Raw genomic sequence first — 17,104 nt, 5'->3', positions numbered from 1 at the left:
ACTCACTCACTCACTCAGCCCTGCCACACCACAGGTTGACTCCTCAACGCGAGATCGTTAAGACCTGCCTGCTCAGCCGATGAGAGGTGATGAAGATGATGATGAGCAAAGCGGAGTTCAGTGGACGCTCAGCGTGGGTCTTCGTCGTCAAGGGTGGATGAAATGAAAGGATGCTTTCCATTTGATCGGATCATCCGCAATCAGTCCATAATGCGTTTCTATCGCCACCAGCGGGACAGACTGAATACATACATACATTGTTGTCCTCTTAGTGCTGATACTACGTGGACCCAGATTTCTCATCTGATCCACCTTCACCCAAACGACCTTGAGAGATGACCTGACCATCTAGCTCTTTGACGACCTGTCCAAGATGTCAGTCAAATGCTAAGCGAGTGAGAGGGAGAATTGATCCGCATGGAACCACTCCTCCCTTTGACTCTCAGCCCGGCTTACCTCTTGACCCAACTCCTTGACCCGCTCTACATCGTGACCTATGAGACTGACATGGACTCCAGAGTACAGGTATGGGTCTGCAACGATGATCTCCTCCTTCAGCTTTGATTGGAGCATTTGTGCGCGAGCACATCACTCACACGATCCCACTCTGATGCCCTCCTTTTTGACACGTGCCTGGAGTTCAGTGAGGAATGGTGCGATCACCGATTCTGGTTGTCTGGTGATAGATGAGCATCGATCCTAAATGTGATCGACCCTTTCTGACTCACTTTGTATAGATGAGGTGACGGAAAGGCTTGGACGAAGCAGGTGGTAGCGGTAGATAAGGAGTCAAACCGAGTAAGAGCTGTTGGAACAGGGACGGAATGCCCGGGAAAATGCAGAGCTGTAGCAGGAGCGTCAGTCCGCATCCACAGTACAAACGTGAGTGCTCTGGTGGTCGAACCCGCTCACCTTCCCTCCCAGCCTGACCACTGGGACCCACTTATCTTCCTCTACAAATATTACTTCGCTCTTTGAACCACCACTTCCATCACTCCCATGACCCCCTTTAGCTGTCGGAAACAAGGCCATCCGATCCCTGGCTTCTTTTTGCGCGGGAGTGGCCTTCGATAACTGTTCTTTCCTTTCTGGTGAGGCTAGAGCCCACATACGGCGACCAGTCTCTTCGTGATATTCGAGAGGTAGGGAGAAAGCAGTAGCAAGAGAGGGGTAGGTGATGTCTGGCTTCGTGTCAGTGGGGAGACCTACATCACGGAAGCAGCAAGAAGTGACCAAGTCCTGCTGGTCACTCGAAATTACACTCACCATCATGTGTCGGACCAATACCACCTGAAGTAACCACAAAATCGTACTTGTCCGTCATACGCCGAGCAGCCTCCACGCTGATCAGATCATCAGCATGACAGGTGTCGCCAACTAACTAAAAAGACCGCTCACATCTCCTCTTCGTCATCTGCAATCACCTCTATGCGTTTTCTGCAAGCGTCCGATCAGCTTGACTGGCGTTTAGCAAATGTCACTGTCACCCACAGCTCTATACCCAGATCAAAGCAATATTGGGCGAAGAAACTGTAAGGATATCAACATATGAGAGAAGATGCAACAGTTAGCTGGACATCGACCCACTTGCTATTCGTGTCCTTGGTCTTGCCATTCAGAACCTCGTCCCTATCCCGACTTGAGCAATGATCTCTCCGACCCAAAACATAGTTTCACTGACCCGATGATGATACAGCCCGCAGTCTGGATATACTTGCCCTCCCCCAATGGGCTCTTCACACTTGCTGGATCAGTCTTCTCCAGCTTGGAAAGTTGCTCAGTCGATGAAGAGGCCATGGTGCGTCGAGCGATCGGGACGTATAGTGAATGCGAGATGGGCCGAGATGAGGATAAACCGATACGCCTAGTCTGCGCTCTGAACAAGGTCTGTTGTTTGGGTATGTATCTCGCACAGGTCCGCCAGAGATACATCAGTCTAAATGGTGCCCGTTGATCTCAGTGAAGTCCCGGTAGGCGCTATGACACACCCTCCATTCCCCAGATATAATGATCGCCCGGCAGCTCGATCCGCGATGACGCTGCAGATCACTAAAAGTCACGTGATGGATCTCATCTCGCGGTGGCCATTCTTCTTGCTGTTTTCGGCAAAAAAATTCACTGCAGAAAGGTCGTCAACAGCAGCGATAGCTTGATCCCCTCAGTGCCTCGAGTTCAGCTTTTGCTATCCATCTCTCACTTTACGTCGGCATCATTCCCGCATTAGTTCTGTTCTCTTTGTCATCTACTGTCTCTTGGCTACTCGTACATGTTCTCTTTGACCCATTTGGACGACTTTCGGCGATAGTGATACCGCTTGCAAACTCCTATCTTTGCGACTTTTCAATTTTGACGATCCACCTGGGGAGTATCCCAAGTGACCCAGCTGGTGGTCCTGTAGTATAATCGATCAACCACGGTCTGACCGTCTTGAGAGGACCGTGGGGGCTCTTGAGCTTTCCACAACATGTCGGAGAAACCAGAGAAGGATGCAAATGAGAGCATGGATGGGATCATTGGCCTGGGTGAGATTCAACAACATGCCGAAGAGCTGGAAAATCAATTGCATCAAGAGGACCAACCCGAGGCTGTTGGATCAATACATGGCGATGAGGGTGTAGAAGTGGAAGCTGGACATGTCATCGGTCCTGAGGAGGGCGACACGGATGCTCAGATAGGCCTCGAGAACATGGTCGAGGATAGCGAGGGGTTTGACCCAGATACACTGGCGAACCTCGCTGCGTTATCCAGGATCGACGAAGTGACAGGAGAGGAGATTGTAAACTACCTACGATCGCAACCTGGTTTATCGCCCTTGATAGATCAAGATGAGGAGGAAGAAAGAGGAGGACAAGACAGAGACGAGACATCAGCGGACGATCAACAAAGTGGACAGGATGACCCGCAGGCGGTAGGACAAGTCCAAGTCAAGAGAAAACGGAAACGATCCGTAAAGTTCTCAGAATCTGGAGACGGGACAGAGGGTAGTGATGATGGGGAAGAGGAACTACGGAAAGTCGATCTCGATGGAGAAGATGGTGATGGGGATGGAGCGTTCATGGATCCAAAGTATGTATTTGAGGACGGTAAATTGAAGAGGAAGAGGAATAGAACGGTATTGTGAGTTGCAATGTTTGACCGAACGGAGCTTTCTGACAGTGATCCTCTAGAAGCTGTACAGGTGGGGGCTTGACAAGACTCTTACTTGGGGCAGCACGCTGATGGTCAATCTCATGCGCACAGAGTGCCACCGCAGAGTGAGTGATGTCTGTGCTTAAGGCCGTTTCACCTTATGAATGCTGATCATGTCCTACAGAAACGTAAGTTCGAAGTTCAATCATCGCGGCTAGACGATGATGTTGACGATGCTGCCTTTCTCGTTTTCAGAGCATGTGAGTGTTTCCAGACTTCTCAAGGCAGCAAGTATCAGCGTTGATGTTGTTCAGTGCGATAGAAATATCCCGTGTAATAGATGGTGTGTCCTAATTGCCTGTTCATCTTGGTCATGAATCTGATAACTTTGCGTCTCAGTATCAAACGTGGCGTTCCCGGCATGTGCAGAATGGAGGCACCAGTGTTACCGGAGAGAAAGAAGAAAGGGTGGGTCATTTCCCATCCTCCACCCATAGGCAGTTGAGGCCCTTCTGACCCTTCCCTCTAGCTCTCTGAAGGACATTCCTATAGATCAAGAGCTTGGACTTCGGATCCAAGCATTGGAGTCACTCATTCGATCTGGATCCTCTTTGGATCCCGATTCCGCCTCCACTGCGGCTATGGAAACGATCCTGCACGCCACTCGAGCCGCTAACTCTGGGAGCCAGGACGCTACGACTGCCCTGGCTCAGCTGACCGAGAGTGCGATGAGTGGCGGAGGGATCAACGGGATGACTCTGGATGCTCAAAACAGTCTACTGATGGATGTTCTGCAGCAGGTGAGTGGAGTAATCTGGCACTGTCATGAGGTACGGAAGCCGACAGTCTTCCCAGCTCTCATCTGCAAGCCAAGGTCGAGGCACCGGCGAAGGAGAAGCCACTGACCCGCGTGATATTTGGTCCGCATTGCCGACGGCTCGACCTGATCCGTAAGTGATACTAATCTCAAATGTAGAGCCATTCTTATGACCTAAACAGAGCCAGTCGAGTTTCTGCAGCGTATAATGCAGATGCGTCATCGTCCAAAATCGACCTGTCACTTCCTGGTTTCAGGGAAGACTCCGGTAAACCTTTCTTGCCTCCAACGGTCCGACATGCGGAAAAACAGCTCCGCAATGCTGAACTATTCAATCGAGATGCCTTGCCCGTCTGGGGAGACGAGCGTTTTCTCGCTGAGGGGATCAAATTTGCTTATGGCAGTGATCATGCCAAGTTGAAACTGGAGAATGCGAGTTGATCTGCTACTACACAGCATGTGCGTCCTTATCTAACATGTTTCATAGATCGCCGCGATTCAAGCGAGCACTTTGACGGGCGCTTTGCGACTTGCAGGGACTTTCTTGTCCCGGTTTTCTGGTCCTTCTAGTCGGTCAATATACCTTCCCAGTCCCACGACGGAAGAGGACACCTCTACATTGCGCGATGCCGGGCTAGATATACGACACTATCGATATTTGGATCGGAAGACTGGAGCTGTAGATTTTGATGGACTGCAGGCGGATCTACAGGTCAGCTTGACTGAATCCTCCGGCACGCAGACAACTGACGACGGTACAGGCTGCTCCTGCTCGCTCCGTGGTGATGTTGTATGTCAGTGGAAGCGTTCCGACCGGTGTCGACCTATCGGATGCGCAGTGGCGCATGATCACCACGATCTTGCAGGTGTGCAGAGCCACTCTGAATCATGATCGGCATGACTGATGCCTGGCAGGAACGATCACTCATTCCTCTTGTCGTGCTCGCTTTCCAGGGTTTGGCGACCGGTGATGCTGTCAAGGATGCCCAGCCACTTAGACTCATGGCTCAGGAGGGTCTTCCGGTTGTTTTGTGTCAAAGCTTTGATGCTGTAAGTCGTTCAAGGGGCTTCAACACATGAACCTGATACTTCCCTTTTACAGATGATGGGTCTCTACTCCGACTCCCCCTCTATATTGTCTGTCGTCTCTCAGTCTCCAGAAACCAAGTCCCGCGTCGATTCTCAACTACGAGCAGTCGCTCGAGGGATGCATGTCCATCCTTCGCCATGGGGTGCTCATATTGCCCATGTCATCCTGTCTGACGCTAAATTGCATCCTGCATGGTGGGTAGCCTCGTTCTGACACTTGCGACATCCGCTGATGCTGTGTCAAGGCTCAACGAGATCAAAGCCATGTCGGGTCGATTACGGAGTGTCCGTGACAAGTTGTATGACCTCCTCGCGAACAAATTCAAGACGCCTGGTAATTGGATACATATCAAGCGTTCTGTGGGTTTGTACTGGTGAGCCGTTCATATGGGTCGTCTTTCGCTCGTGGATGCTTATCTTCTGCTTTTCAGCACAACCCTGCTGTCTCCGATCATCAACGATATCCTCGGTACCAAACGACATATATACCTACTACCCCATGGATCCTTCTCGTTAGGCTCGCTCAATTCTCTCAAAATCGAACAACTCGCACGATCTATCGACTCTGCCGTCCTAGCCTCAATCCACGAAGCCGAACAAGTCCAGGCTCAACAACTCGCAATGGAACTCGCATTGGCAGCTGCAAAGGAAGCTGCGGCTAGAGAAGAAGCAGAAGCTCTGGCAGCTGATCAAGCGAGAGAGGAAGATAGAATGTTGATGGAGAACAGTATCGCAAGTGCGATCGAAGCTCAGCGGAGAGCAGAAGAGGAAGAAAGGGACAGAGAGGAAGAAGAGAGAAGGAGGATGGAAGAGGATTTGGAGTTGGATCAAGCGGTCAGAAAGGCTGCAGAGAGAGCTCAAATTGCAAGGCAAGCGGAGGCCATCTTGGCGAGCATTGGGGCGGGCATGGGGTAAGCGCTTTCCCCCCCCCGCAACGAGAGCCATCGAAATGCGGGCGACTCTTCCCGAAGGACGACAACGTTGCTCTCAGGAAGGGTTGCTCGCAGATTAGAATATCAAACGTTTTTGGGATCTGATAGGAATGCTTTTACCACCCATCAATCTGTACTCTTATCATGGCGCTGTTGTTGTACTTATTTCTGAGTTTCAATATCATGACCAATGCAGTCTGCTCCGTTTTGGGCAAAGTCTCATGCAATACATCAAATATCCCTAGTACACCACCTTAGTACTTGATGCCCGCTGAGAAGTCGAGCTTTTTGACCTCTGCCAGACACTCGTCGAGACCTGACTTCCATTCTGCAATATCCTCTGCGGACGGAGCTGGCTTTCCTCCTTCTTTCGGCGTGCGCTTTTGCTGAATCGATCTGGTGGCAGACCAACGTCAGCGAGGACAAGGCAATAGTTATGGAAGAACGGGAAGTAAATCCTACACTCACGATATCAATACGACAGACGTGGCTCGCTTCGTTCCGCTGGCTGCGCCGAGCTCTTCCCTGATGCACAAGAATATCAGTCATCTAGATCCAAGCCAGCAGGAAGCGCAATCCGACTCACTTGCTCAGAACCCAACAATACTCTACACCTTTAGCTTCCTCCGCCATCAACGGTAAATGAGAGACGACGTCGACCGGAGTGATATTGGAAGCCAGGAGCAAGAGACCCTGATCGCCTTTCCGTAAGGCTTTGACTACCTCTTTGACTCCTCGACGAAGTTGACGGAGTTTGGAAGATCGCTTGACGGTCCGGAACAGCTTTTTGGAGAGCTTCTTATTGGCCAAGGGGGAAGCGATGGGTGATATAGCATCGAGAGGGACATGGAACTCGGACTGGGGCGAGTGAAGCGAGGCAAAGAGGCCAGAACAGAGTGCAGTGTAGTAGCGAACGAGGACATGAGGAGTCGCAAGACCGAAAGAGATACAGCCAGCGAGAGATAGGGTGGTTGTGGTGGTGGTGGAGTTGATGGGGAGCAGAAAATTCCAGGTAGGGTTCATAATTGTCAGCTTCGATGAAACGTTGTGTGATTCCTTCAATTCCCCCCTTCTCACCTTCTTCTCATCTCCTCCCTCGCCATCCTCTCCACCTTCTCCAGCTGCTCCTCCTACGCTCTTCCTCTTCTCCTTTTTCTCCTTTTTAGCCTTCTTCAAAGCCTTTTCACCATCCACTTGCATCTCCAACGCTTCGGCACTGGCACTTTCTGCTGGAGGAGCTACAGGCGTAATCTCAGCGGCTTCAGACTTTCGTTTCTTGTCCTTCTTCTCCTTCTTGGGTGTAGCAGCTTCGGACATGGTGACGAGTGTACCCCTGTAGATGACCACTGATGAATCGACGTTGAGGATACCACCACCACCTGCGGGCCAGAAGCATGATCGAATGAAAATTCTCAGGTGGGTCACGTGGCATTGACCTGATCGCCGGCCGCGGCTGAAGCGAGCGAGTTCAACCGGTATGTTCTCTCTGTCTTTGGTCATCTCGACAGTGTGACAGTATAGATCATAGTCGCTCTCGCCACTGATCAGACATCACCTACAACATGCCCAACACATCTATTCAGACCACCATCTCTCCCTATACGCAAAAGCCCTTGCTCACACGACCACTGCTCAGCGAGCAAGAACTCGAGAATGTCATTGGCGAATCTGTCAAAGCTCAAAAGGCTTGGAGGAAAGTCTCATTGGACGATCGTCTGGACATAGCCGACAAATGGACGGTCAGTTCCAATCCTTTCTGTTGTATTTGACTTACTGATCTGTGCAAAGACTGAGTTTGAAAAGCTCACTGACCTTATGGCGGAGGATATCTCCTCGCAGATGGGCAGGTGGGACCTGTTCCGTGAAACAGAGGATCATCACTCATCGCATGTTACAGACCCATCTCGAGCTGTAAAGGCGAGATATCCGGCACTCTTTATCGTGCACGACATTTGATGAAAATCGCCAAGGACTGCTTGAAGCCGGTCCCACAGGACAAGCCAGGTTCAGGCAACTTTGACATGAGCATCGTTCGAGAACCTTTAGGCGTAGTGGCGTGAGCGACGAACTAGTCTCTGCGATGAGGCTTCTGCTAAATTTTGATGTCAGTGCTATCACTCCTTGGAATTTTCCTTTCCTCACCATGATCAACTCTGTTCTCCCTTCCATTCTCAGTGGGAACAGTGTCATCATTAAACCCGCGCCTCAGACCCCTGTCCCAGCCGAACGACTCCTTTCCACTTTCATCTCCGCTGGACTCCCTCAGAACGTTATTCAAGTCATTCATTTATCTCAGGAAATGACACTCCAGAAGTTTGTCACGGATCCAAGGATAGATTTTGTCTGTTTCACAGGAAGTGTCGTCGGTGGTAGAGCAGTCCAGGAAGCGGCTAGTCGAGGTCAAGGCTTCAAAGGTATCGGTCTGGAGCTCGGGGGTAAAGATCCTGCATACGTCAGGGAAGATGCGGATGTTGCGTACACGGCGGAGAATCTCGTCGATGGTGGGTTGGCAAGAAACGCTCAATGCTTGGCTTACCCCTGCTCCCCAGGTGCCATGTTCAACTCTGGTCAATCTTGTGAGGTCGCCTCAGGTCCACCGAGGCGGATGGCGGGCTGATTCAAGCTGCAGGCTGCGCTGTCGAGCGTATCTACGTCCACTCCTCGATATACGATGAATTTGTCAAGAAATTTGTCGAAGTCGCCAAGCAATATAAGCTTGGAGATCCGAGTCTACCAGAGACGACCCTCGGACCCGTCGTCAGTCCAGCGAGCGCTTCGAGAATCAGGAAGCAAGTCAACGATGCAGGCGAGTCCAATGTCCTCCATACCGATAATGACGCGTGCTAAATTTTCTTCCTTCAGTCGCCGCTGGAGCCGAGTTGGTCTTGGCTGAATCAGAATTCGCAGAAGCGAAAGAAGGCACATCGATGGTTGGTCCTCAGGTCCTGGTGAATGTCACGCATGGTGAGCAGAGCGTACCACCCAATGGGACGACAGCTGATCCTGGTAGAAATGGAAATCATGATGGAAGAGACATTTGGACCAGTCGTGGGAATTATGAAGGTAGAGTCGGACGAAGAGGCATTGGGTTTGATGAATGACTCGCCATATGGTCTTGTAAGCTATTTCCTGGCTGTCCTAGGCAGCTTCCCTCCTAATGTCCCACCTTCAGACCGCCTCCATCTGGACATCTCCTTCTAATCCCGAGTCCATAAACGCATTCAATCATTTTGTGGAGGATTTGGAATGTGGGATGGTCTATCTCAATCGTGCGGACGCGCCTGAGCCAGCTCTCCCATGGACCGGAGTCAAGAATTCAGGTCGGGGCATTACACTCTCTACGCTGGGATACGACCAATTGACACGAGCAAAAGGCGTCTGCCGTCGATTACCATGAGTGGGAGGTTGCGAAGGCTTACCATGCATGTATAGAGTATACAACCTTTGTGACAAGATGAGATAGAACGTATCAACAATACAACAGTGTCCAATCTAAGCCTTTAGCCAGTTTTCGTAAAATTGCGTGTTGGCCTTGACCACATCTTCACTGTCAAGGTTCGTAATTATCGGGACCGGTGCAGGATTCGTCTCAATATTCGTCAACATCTGATCTACACCGTCCCCATCGGCTATTCTGGCTGCTCGGATATACAGCTGCAGATCCTTTTCTTCACCAAGGGTGTGTGACGTGAGGTCATCGACGGGGTAGTGGGTGTACCTGTTGGACAAGGATCGCGTGAGCTTTCTTGCTAGCTAGCTTTGAAATGAACTCACCAATCATATTCTTGGATTCGTTGTTCGATGTCTGGTGGATCGAGCAGTGATGCCACAAGCTCGTCCACAGGATGAGTTTCGCGTTTTGTCGGACCAGTCTCTGCAGTTTGCGCAGCTTCTTCCGTGGGATCGCCTTCTTCAGCACGATGAGCCCAGCGGCGTGCACTCCGGCGTAGGGGTCTGTAAGAGTGACAGTGAGCCGTGGCAAAGTTGGGAAGTGTATGAGCTCACGGCGGACGTTCGCGGGTCGGCGACGCTAGCTCTAGGGGTATTCGCGATTCGAATGGACTGTGAAGAATCTCGTTCTTGGGTTTACTGAGAAGTGATGAGCTCGTAAACAGAGAACTGAGTGATTCAGTAGCTCACACCGTGAAGCGAGTAGTGGAATTCATTGTGCTGCGAATCTCAGCCACGCCTCGAACAGTCTTCAGCCAACTCACAAGGCATACAGGCGCCCAAATTGCGACAAGATATGTGGCTTGTAATACTCTTTGAAGACTTGGTTCACGGGCGCAAGCTTGTCCGTCTTTGGAGGATCAAGATGAGCAGTATTGTACCATTGCCGATAATGCGGCCGAGACGTCTTGACAGGCGCTGCAGACTCTACTCCGAGCTGCGCGTGGACCATCAACAAACTGTGCCAGGGGTCTGTGAGTAGCACCTCACTCACGAAGAGATTTATGGCAGCTTGTTTGTCGGCATCAAGCATAGAATTGTTATAGAATCTTCTGATATTCTCTGCAACAGGTAAGCATCCTTTTCAATACCTGGACCCGTCTCACCCACCAAGTAGATCTCGTGAATGACTGCTCCATTGACCGGCTTTTGTACGCCTGTACGTATCTACTCGATTGACGAGCGCACTGCCTGTGTACTGCCAAGCGAGCGCTTCAAGTAGTCAGAGGGACGGCGGCCGGATCTTCTGCACAATGACCTACTATCGCCGTGATCATGATACATCTGGTCAGGGTCAGCTGCGGTTCAAACGTGGACCTTCAACTGACCTCTGTCAATACATCCACGGCATCACAGTTGAATGGCAGATTCGGACTACCCAATAATCCCAGGGCATGGAGCTGATGTCCGAACGCCCTCTTGGCAATAGCAAATTGAGCTGCATTGGTCCGATCGAGGCAATCAACGCAATTCACGCGTAAGATGCCGTGTTGCAGGAGAACCTGATCTCGACGAGAGCCAGAGCTGTAAGTTATAGAAGTGTCAGCTGAAATCCAAATGCGAGAGAGGTAGCTGACCCATTCTCAGACCGTGAAGGACCTCCATGGAAGAAGTTTGTCGCTTGAAGGGATTCTTCGCAGATGTCCTCGAGCACTCCAATGACATCCTGGTGGCCACTGGAACGGCTGTCAGCACACAACCCTCGCTGGGGAGATCCAAGTCACCTTTTCGCCGCCTGAGCCATGTCCCAAGCGATATATCTCATCTTCTTGTCTTCAGGCAAGAACTGGTTCAAATATGCCACGCATTGACCATATTCGAACAACAGCTTCGACTCTCTCGGCTCCTTCTCACGGGCTTTGATAAGGTTGAGTATGAAAATCGGAGCGCCATACCTCCCGAGAAGGTCGTCGAAATGCTTCGCCGCTGGCGTATAAAACGGGTCTTTGATCGTGACTACAAGAAATGGTCAGAGCAGCCATTGTGTGAGGGACGTACTTTCGATCGGCGGTCGGGCAGTCAATTGTGTACTCTCTTGGTGCCACATGACTGGTATACTCCCTCGGTATTGGACAAAGCTCGTGTATCCGCCGTAACCCGCAACGCTGCCATTTGTGTACGGCGACTTGGCACCAAATGGCGTGGCGAGCGGTTCAGATACGCTACGGTAATCAATAAACTGCCATTACCATTATTGAGCGAAGCTCACATCTGCTCAGTCTCCACTTCATTCGCCACGTGACCCTGTGGAGAGTCAGCATTGTAATGGTTTCAAGGCTGATGGACACTCACGTTGTCATTGGCACCTCGCGTAAGGAATCTGGTCCCCGCAAAGAATCTCGACCGCCTCGCCAGGAGTGTCAAATACACTGTTCGAGTGAAAACGTTGATCTCTGGATTCCTTCAGTTTTAGCTTCCGATGTCCTTGAGGCACGACATAGCTCACTAGCTTGGTCTACGAAGCCATGGATGAGGGGCAACACCCATCTACAGCGATCTTGTGTCTCCTCGAGGTTGAACGCTGGAATCGCCAGGTGGTAGTTCCACATGAAACGGGTGTTCCACTTGCGCTGCGCGGCAGATACCGTCAGGTTGATTTGCAAGGTATTCGTGATGTCGTAAGAGTATCTGATGATGAGTTGGCGATTTCCCTTGCCTTGAGGAGAGCCTAACGCACGAGAAATAAAAGTTCTTCGTGAGATCCACTTGTTGGAAGATGTTGAGCAGCCTGCCCGTGCGTCAGCTGTTGATACAAGGAGAAGTGATAAGCTGACTTCGTCTCCTGAGCGGTTCTTTCCGTCTTTGAAGCTATCGTCAAGAGCTGGAGGAATGTCAGCAAGGATCATCGTACAAAAGCGTTAGGCATACTGTGGTTTCATCACAATGGTAGACTGGCTTGGGTCAGCAACGGGCCTTGCTTGCACAGGAAAATTTCTCACTATAGTGTCCACCTAGGAGTCCGACCACCGACCGCTTGGTGATTAAGATAAGGTACCATCCCGCTGTAAACCTGACGAATCCAACGATCCCACTGTCCCGTTTTAGCCCTCAATGACACACTCCCAGGACGGGACTCACTGGAACTCGAGGACTTTCTCCAAGCCACCTTGACTCTTGTTACCATCCTGAACCATCCGTAACAGCTGATCTAGCTCCTTTGCATCATAGGTCGTTGTATCTTCCACTACATTGAGGGAAGTTGGATCTGTGCGATCAATCTTAAGGATGCGGTGAACGCTCCCTGTCGATGCGGTAATGTAGAACCGACTAAAAGGTTGAAGCTCAGCATTAATACCTTTAGTCGCCGAGATTCTCTCGCGATCCTCTTACCTCTTAGTTTCGAACAGGGTGAATTTGGACAATGAAGTGGTTCCATCATCGCCTGGACTGGAGGTGGACATGGTGACGCTCTCGCCTGGACCGTGACCAGCGCTCGCAGGGGTCAATTACATACGTCTTTCAAATGGTCTAAGAGGCGATGTGACTGCGCCTCATCGTCCGCTGCCTGTTCTACCAGCAGCTCATCGCGTGCAGTATCAATATAAGAAGTAGAACGTAGCATGGCCCTCCGTCCACACGGAACCAAATATAGACCTTTGTGGCTTTTAGCCGACGGGAAAGTTGAGCAGCGAGCAGCGAGAAGCGGTATAACGTGGGGGCGGGAAAATGTTCAATCCATTGTATGGATGGATCTCTTGGGCATCTTATACCGTACCATGTGTATAGCTGCTCTCGGAGCAACAGATCTGTCGGCTCAGGAGCTATCATGATCATCTTGGACTGAGCTATATTGGAGCCACGCTGAGCGAATTCTTAAAAGCTCTGCAACCGGTTGCTCGTTTCGAGATCGCTTGTTCCTTTCTTCTCGCGGAGACATCGCTTGTGAGTGGATCGCGGCTCAACACGGGCAGCACAAAGCGTTCGAACGGCAAGCTGGATCACCCTCCGAGATGGTCAAGTCGGATAAACAGCTTCAGATCCGCTTGACCGAGCCAGTAACCTTTCTCAAAGGTCCGACCACTGGTTTGGACTTTCGTGGAAGACCCCAGGTCATCGGCACAGATGCGCAACCTGCGCAGCTCCGTGGACTCTTAACACTTCGTCTCGCGAAGCCAACCAGGATCAGAAAGATTGAAATAAAGCTGGAAGCTAAGACCAGGACAGAATGGCCGGAGGGTGAGCATCATGGCCTCCGATGAGACCTCTATCCTGATTCACTCACACCAGGCATTGGACCTCGACACATGGAGACGCATGAAGAGCGCCAGTTGATGAAAGAAACGACCACTTTCTTCTCGGCTTTAGAAGAGGCGGGATCCAGGTCCCGTTCAACTCGCCGACCAGCATCTGTAGGACCAGGAGGAATCGATGCATCTCAGTACGATATCTCGCCTGGCGAAGATGCAGGTGAGGAGGCGATCTTGAATCTGGATGAGGCCGAGTACGAGGACGGATGGATGATGCCTGAGTCTTCGTCCATGGCTCGGAGTGCAAGCGCGTTACCAGGGACGCACGACCGATCATCCTGGCACAGAGATGGATTCTCTCGTCGCCCTTCTTTCGATGAGGAGGATCTGGATGACGACGGAGAATTGACGTCGAGGCTGAGAGATCTCAACATACATCCCAATGAACCTTCTCCAGCGTACACACCCCTACCTAGTGGCCAAAACTCCCGACGACCCTCTTTCAATCGTTCACCCAGATCTAGCCATTCTCCTCTGCCACCTTCACGAGAACCCGACTTGACACCCATTGCATCAGCGACGACCAGTCGAGCTCCATCTAATCGTGATGGTAGCACTTCCACCGAGCGAAGGTCGAATCTGGTCCATCATCCTGCTACAACCTTGCCAACAGTGGCCAATGAAGACGAAGAGGGCATCGAGGAAGAACCGACATCCAGTGAAGTCACTCGTCGCATCGGTCAACGACGTGATACGATTCCAGGAGCGTCTATACTTCATCACCACGATTCTCAACATCCACACCACAGTAACAGAGGCTCCGTCTGCTTTGCCGATGGAAGTCAGACTCATAGTGACATCCCCGCTACAACCTCGGCCATGTCACCAGAGCCAGCTTCACAGCGGGCTGCCTCCGTGCGAACTATGCAGTCTGATCACTCCGCATCGTCTCCATCACTTAGGCACGAGCAACTCCCTACAATGAGCCGAACCACGAGTAACCAGACCCCTGCTCCGGACCGCTCAGTTGCAGTTGTCACAGCACACAACTCTCCTAATGCCTCCACCGACGCAATCTTCAGAGATGACTCGCGACTTCCGCCACCGCCAGCACGTACAGATTCGGGGTCGGCGCCAATGGTTGCCTCGCCCATGAGCGAGCGAGCTCAGGCTTTCGGGGATGTACCAGCCCCGAATTCTGAGTCTAGCGCACGGGTAGTGAGCAATGCGGATCCTCCCACTGCGCAGCGGTCTCGCCAAGGATCTCGCATTGGCTCTGGGGTCTCCATGGTACTGAACAGCCGCCGGGGATCTTCGAGTCAACCTGAGGATCTCCATCGGCCCCCGCTGGCCATCGAGAACCGACACATATCTGAGTCGTCATCCCGATCCGTTTCTTTCTCCACGCAGCGTACTGCTGGTGATCAGTCGAGACGAGCCAGCCAGACACTGCCTGCTGCGGAGCTAGAAGATAATAGAGGTAGGAGATCATCCAGATTCAGTTTGTCTGCCGCTCTCGGTGCAGTGAAAGACAGGGTTTCCTCAAAATCCAGGTCGAGAAATCCTTCTCGCCAAGCCTCGCGCTCTGCATCTGTCGCTTCAATTCAACCGTCAGGTCTGCCAATGGAGCGGATCGGCTCGAACGCCTCGTTATCGCGGTTCGGAGCTCACCATGAAGATGACGGCCTTCCCGCCCGGGGAGGTTCTCGTCCCGGAAGGTCGAGAGATCGCACGCGCAGCCCTGGGCGAATTGATAGAGAAGGAGCATCTCGTACGCGAGATCACGATGATCGGAGCCCAAGCAGAGCGCGGGGCAGACATAAGGGCATGAAAGTGCTGACTGATGCACTCGGTATTGGAGAGCATCCTGCGGATGAGGAGGATATACATAATTGGAAGGAATTCCGCAAAGGTGAGCTCGGCGGTGTGTATACCCTCTCATTAAACTCAGGGACGTACAACTACCCGATCTCCTTCACCATCCCCGTTGGATCCCCTCCCACGCTCCACACCGAGTTTGGTTCTGTAATCTACAAGCTCAAAGCGACTGTTGTCCGGGTTGGCGCTTTGACGCCGAATTTGACAGAAGATACCGAAGTCATCATCGTTGCTAGTCCCTCGGAGGATGACATGGAAGAGACCGACAACATCGTCGTCGAAAGACAATGGGAGGACCAATTGAGGTATCTGATAAATCTCGGCGGCAGAGCAGTCCCGATCGGGGGGACAATGTGAGCGCGTGTTGCATATGTTTTGACCCCCGCTGAGTTCCTCTAAGACCAATAAGCATCCGCCTGATGCCACTTTCGAAGTGCAAAGTCCATAGACTGAGCGCCATACTCGAGGGTGAGCTTATCCTTGCCTTTTTATCTTGGGCTCAAACGAAATGCAGAGAAAATTGACTATTATGCTCACGGAAAACGCATCACTCGACATGAAACGCCGCGAAAGTTTGTCCTCATGTTTGTGAAGCAGCACGATAAATACATGGGCGAATTACCTCTCCTTCCCATCTTATCTGACGATCCGAACGCTGCTAGAGATTCCCCTTTGGCCTCGCTTGCCGCCCAAGCCGCGCAGAGCAATCCGCCACCTGATCTGGACGAGGCAGAAAGCAAAGATTGGCAATACGCTCAGTTGATGGACCCGATGGGTCCTTGGCACTTTGAGAAATCGCTTCACATACCAGATTGTGCCAGTATGATTAAAGTCACCAGCAAGCATGAGAAGACGAGCATCGTGGTGTCTCACTTCCTTAAAGTCACCATTCGGGTCGAACGGGGAGATGATCTGGCTCTGGATGCCAAGGGGAAGAGGAAGCAATTTGATATTATTATGTGGGTGCTGTCCAATCCCCATCGAATTTGCTGTTCTGACCGAGGCCAGCGATACACCCATCAAAATTCTCGATTGCCGTGTCAATCCTTCGTATAACTCGTTGCCGACATACGCGGCAAACAATCCGGCCAGTGCTCCGACCGCAGGCGTTTGCTCGGTTCATGGAGGAAACCGAAATCGGACTGAGAGTGCCCTGCTTGCACTCCGTGCGCAGCCAACTGGAAGCAGTACCGACCCGATGATCGCCGCCGCAATGGCCATTTCTCGAGGGCCATCGTCATTTGAACGGGATGTAACATATCATCAATCCGCTTCGAGGAAAGCAAAGGATAAAGAAAGATCAACCAACGATGACACTTTGCTTGAGCGCAACATTGTGTACGATCGATTGATGAGCGGGCAAGAGACCGAAACTGGAGAGGTCCCTCCGACGTATGGTCAAGCAGTGGCCAATGCCATTCGCGCGGCCAGTCGGAGTGCAAGCAGGCATGGATTCAGCAGGGATGCAGACAGGGGTAACTCGAGGCCGGTATCAACTGCGGTCAGTCGACGCAACAGTATGGACATGGATAGGACGAGTTGATGATGCCGCACACGTTTAGCAGTTTGAAAAGCATGGTATAATCTACTACCAAGGTTAATATGAATGCATAGGGATACAA

The 17,104-nt window shown here is 51.6% G+C and overlaps 7 protein-coding genes across 7 annotated transcripts; 4 read left to right on the top strand and 3 right to left on the bottom strand.

The window, feature by feature from the left end:
- Nucleotides 1–280: 280 nt before the first annotated feature.
- Nucleotides 281–1,797, bottom strand: BD324DRAFT_578648 (MoaB/Mog domain-containing protein; the record flags this gene model as incomplete). The annotated part of the gene is made up of 10 exons (XM_022013334.1): nucleotides 281–364; nucleotides 457–533; nucleotides 597–676; nucleotides 729–844; nucleotides 913–1,181; nucleotides 1,267–1,343; nucleotides 1,399–1,437; nucleotides 1,492–1,530; nucleotides 1,588–1,629; nucleotides 1,682–1,797. The coding sequence occupies 10 exons, from the start codon at nucleotides 1,795–1,797 to the stop codon at nucleotides 281–283; spliced, it is 939 nt and encodes a 312-aa protein (XP_021871863.1).
- A 412-nt stretch (nucleotides 1,798–2,209) lies between these two features.
- BD324DRAFT_405014 (hypothetical protein) lies at nucleotides 2,210–3,810 on the top strand. The gene is made up of 4 exons (XM_022012695.1): nucleotides 2,210–3,066; nucleotides 3,444–3,472; nucleotides 3,529–3,597; nucleotides 3,659–3,810. Exons 1-4 carry the CDS (start codon nucleotides 2,465–2,467, stop codon nucleotides 3,664–3,666), a joined length of 708 nt encoding a protein of 235 aa, XP_021871862.1. The 5' UTR covers nucleotides 2,210–2,464; the 3' UTR covers nucleotides 3,667–3,810.
- BD324DRAFT_405163 (pyridoxal phosphate-dependent transferase) lies at nucleotides 3,762–6,168 on the top strand. Its single transcript, XM_022012696.1, has 8 exons — nucleotides 3,762–4,079; nucleotides 4,129–4,378; nucleotides 4,434–4,658; nucleotides 4,708–4,812; nucleotides 4,862–4,996; nucleotides 5,049–5,230; nucleotides 5,281–5,409; nucleotides 5,467–6,168. The coding sequence occupies exons 1-8, from the start codon at nucleotides 3,955–3,957 to the stop codon at nucleotides 5,948–5,950; spliced, it is 1,635 nt and encodes a 544-aa protein (XP_021871861.1). The 5' UTR covers nucleotides 3,762–3,954; the 3' UTR covers nucleotides 5,951–6,168.
- Nucleotides 6,169–6,172: 4 nt separating this feature from the next.
- BD324DRAFT_623607 (50S ribosomal protein L30e-like protein) lies at nucleotides 6,173–7,351 on the bottom strand. Its single transcript, XM_022015608.1, has 4 exons — nucleotides 7,045–7,351; nucleotides 6,554–6,825; nucleotides 6,436–6,492; nucleotides 6,173–6,363 (listed from the first exon to the last, which is right to left on the bottom strand). Exons 1-4 carry the CDS (start codon nucleotides 7,282–7,284, stop codon nucleotides 6,222–6,224), a joined length of 711 nt encoding a protein of 236 aa, XP_021871860.1. The 5' UTR covers nucleotides 7,285–7,351; the 3' UTR covers nucleotides 6,173–6,221.
- Nucleotides 7,352–7,446: 95 nt separating this feature from the next.
- Nucleotides 7,447–9,384, top strand: BD324DRAFT_623606 (aldehyde dehydrogenase). The gene is made up of 9 exons (XM_022015607.1): nucleotides 7,447–7,706; nucleotides 7,756–7,814; nucleotides 7,865–8,023; nucleotides 8,077–8,468; nucleotides 8,517–8,543; nucleotides 8,597–8,773; nucleotides 8,830–8,931; nucleotides 8,978–9,084; nucleotides 9,140–9,384. Exons 1-9 carry the CDS (start codon nucleotides 7,530–7,532, stop codon nucleotides 9,362–9,364), a joined length of 1,425 nt encoding a protein of 474 aa, XP_021871859.1. The 5' UTR covers nucleotides 7,447–7,529; the 3' UTR covers nucleotides 9,365–9,384.
- BD324DRAFT_600265 (SacI homology domain-domain-containing protein) lies at nucleotides 9,385–12,963 on the bottom strand. The gene is made up of 21 exons (XM_022013915.1): nucleotides 12,748–12,963; nucleotides 12,496–12,684; nucleotides 12,357–12,448; nucleotides 12,286–12,308; nucleotides 12,192–12,238; nucleotides 12,095–12,145; nucleotides 11,864–12,045; nucleotides 11,710–11,810; nucleotides 11,627–11,661; nucleotides 11,416–11,579; nucleotides 11,142–11,373; nucleotides 10,995–11,093; nucleotides 10,746–10,941; nucleotides 10,680–10,701; nucleotides 10,528–10,629; nucleotides 10,412–10,479; nucleotides 10,182–10,354; nucleotides 10,108–10,137; nucleotides 9,973–10,056; nucleotides 9,742–9,921; nucleotides 9,385–9,685 (listed from the first exon to the last, which is right to left on the bottom strand). The coding sequence occupies exons 1-21, from the start codon at nucleotides 12,816–12,818 to the stop codon at nucleotides 9,460–9,462; spliced, it is 2,367 nt and encodes a 788-aa protein (XP_021871858.1). The 5' UTR covers nucleotides 12,819–12,963; the 3' UTR covers nucleotides 9,385–9,459.
- Nucleotides 12,964–13,062: 99 nt separating this feature from the next.
- BD324DRAFT_656128 (hypothetical protein) lies at nucleotides 13,063–17,102 on the top strand. Its single transcript, XM_022018835.1, has 6 exons — nucleotides 13,063–13,593; nucleotides 13,645–15,516; nucleotides 15,556–15,835; nucleotides 15,883–15,950; nucleotides 15,997–16,441; nucleotides 16,491–17,102. The coding sequence occupies exons 1-6, from the start codon at nucleotides 13,368–13,370 to the stop codon at nucleotides 17,023–17,025; spliced, it is 3,426 nt and encodes a 1,141-aa protein (XP_021871857.1). The 5' UTR covers nucleotides 13,063–13,367; the 3' UTR covers nucleotides 17,026–17,102.
- The last annotated feature ends 2 nt before the right edge of the window (nucleotides 17,103–17,104 follow it).

The sequence above is a fragment of the Kockovaella imperatae genome (assembly GCF_002102565.1).
Source record: "Kockovaella imperatae strain NRRL Y-17943 chromosome Unknown BD324scaffold_5, whole genome shotgun sequence".
Lineage (NCBI taxonomy): Eukaryota > Fungi > Basidiomycota > Tremellomycetes > Tremellales > Cuniculitremaceae > Kockovaella > Kockovaella imperatae.
Note: the sequence above shows the minus strand (reverse complement) of the source record. Positions and strands in the feature narration are given on the sequence as shown.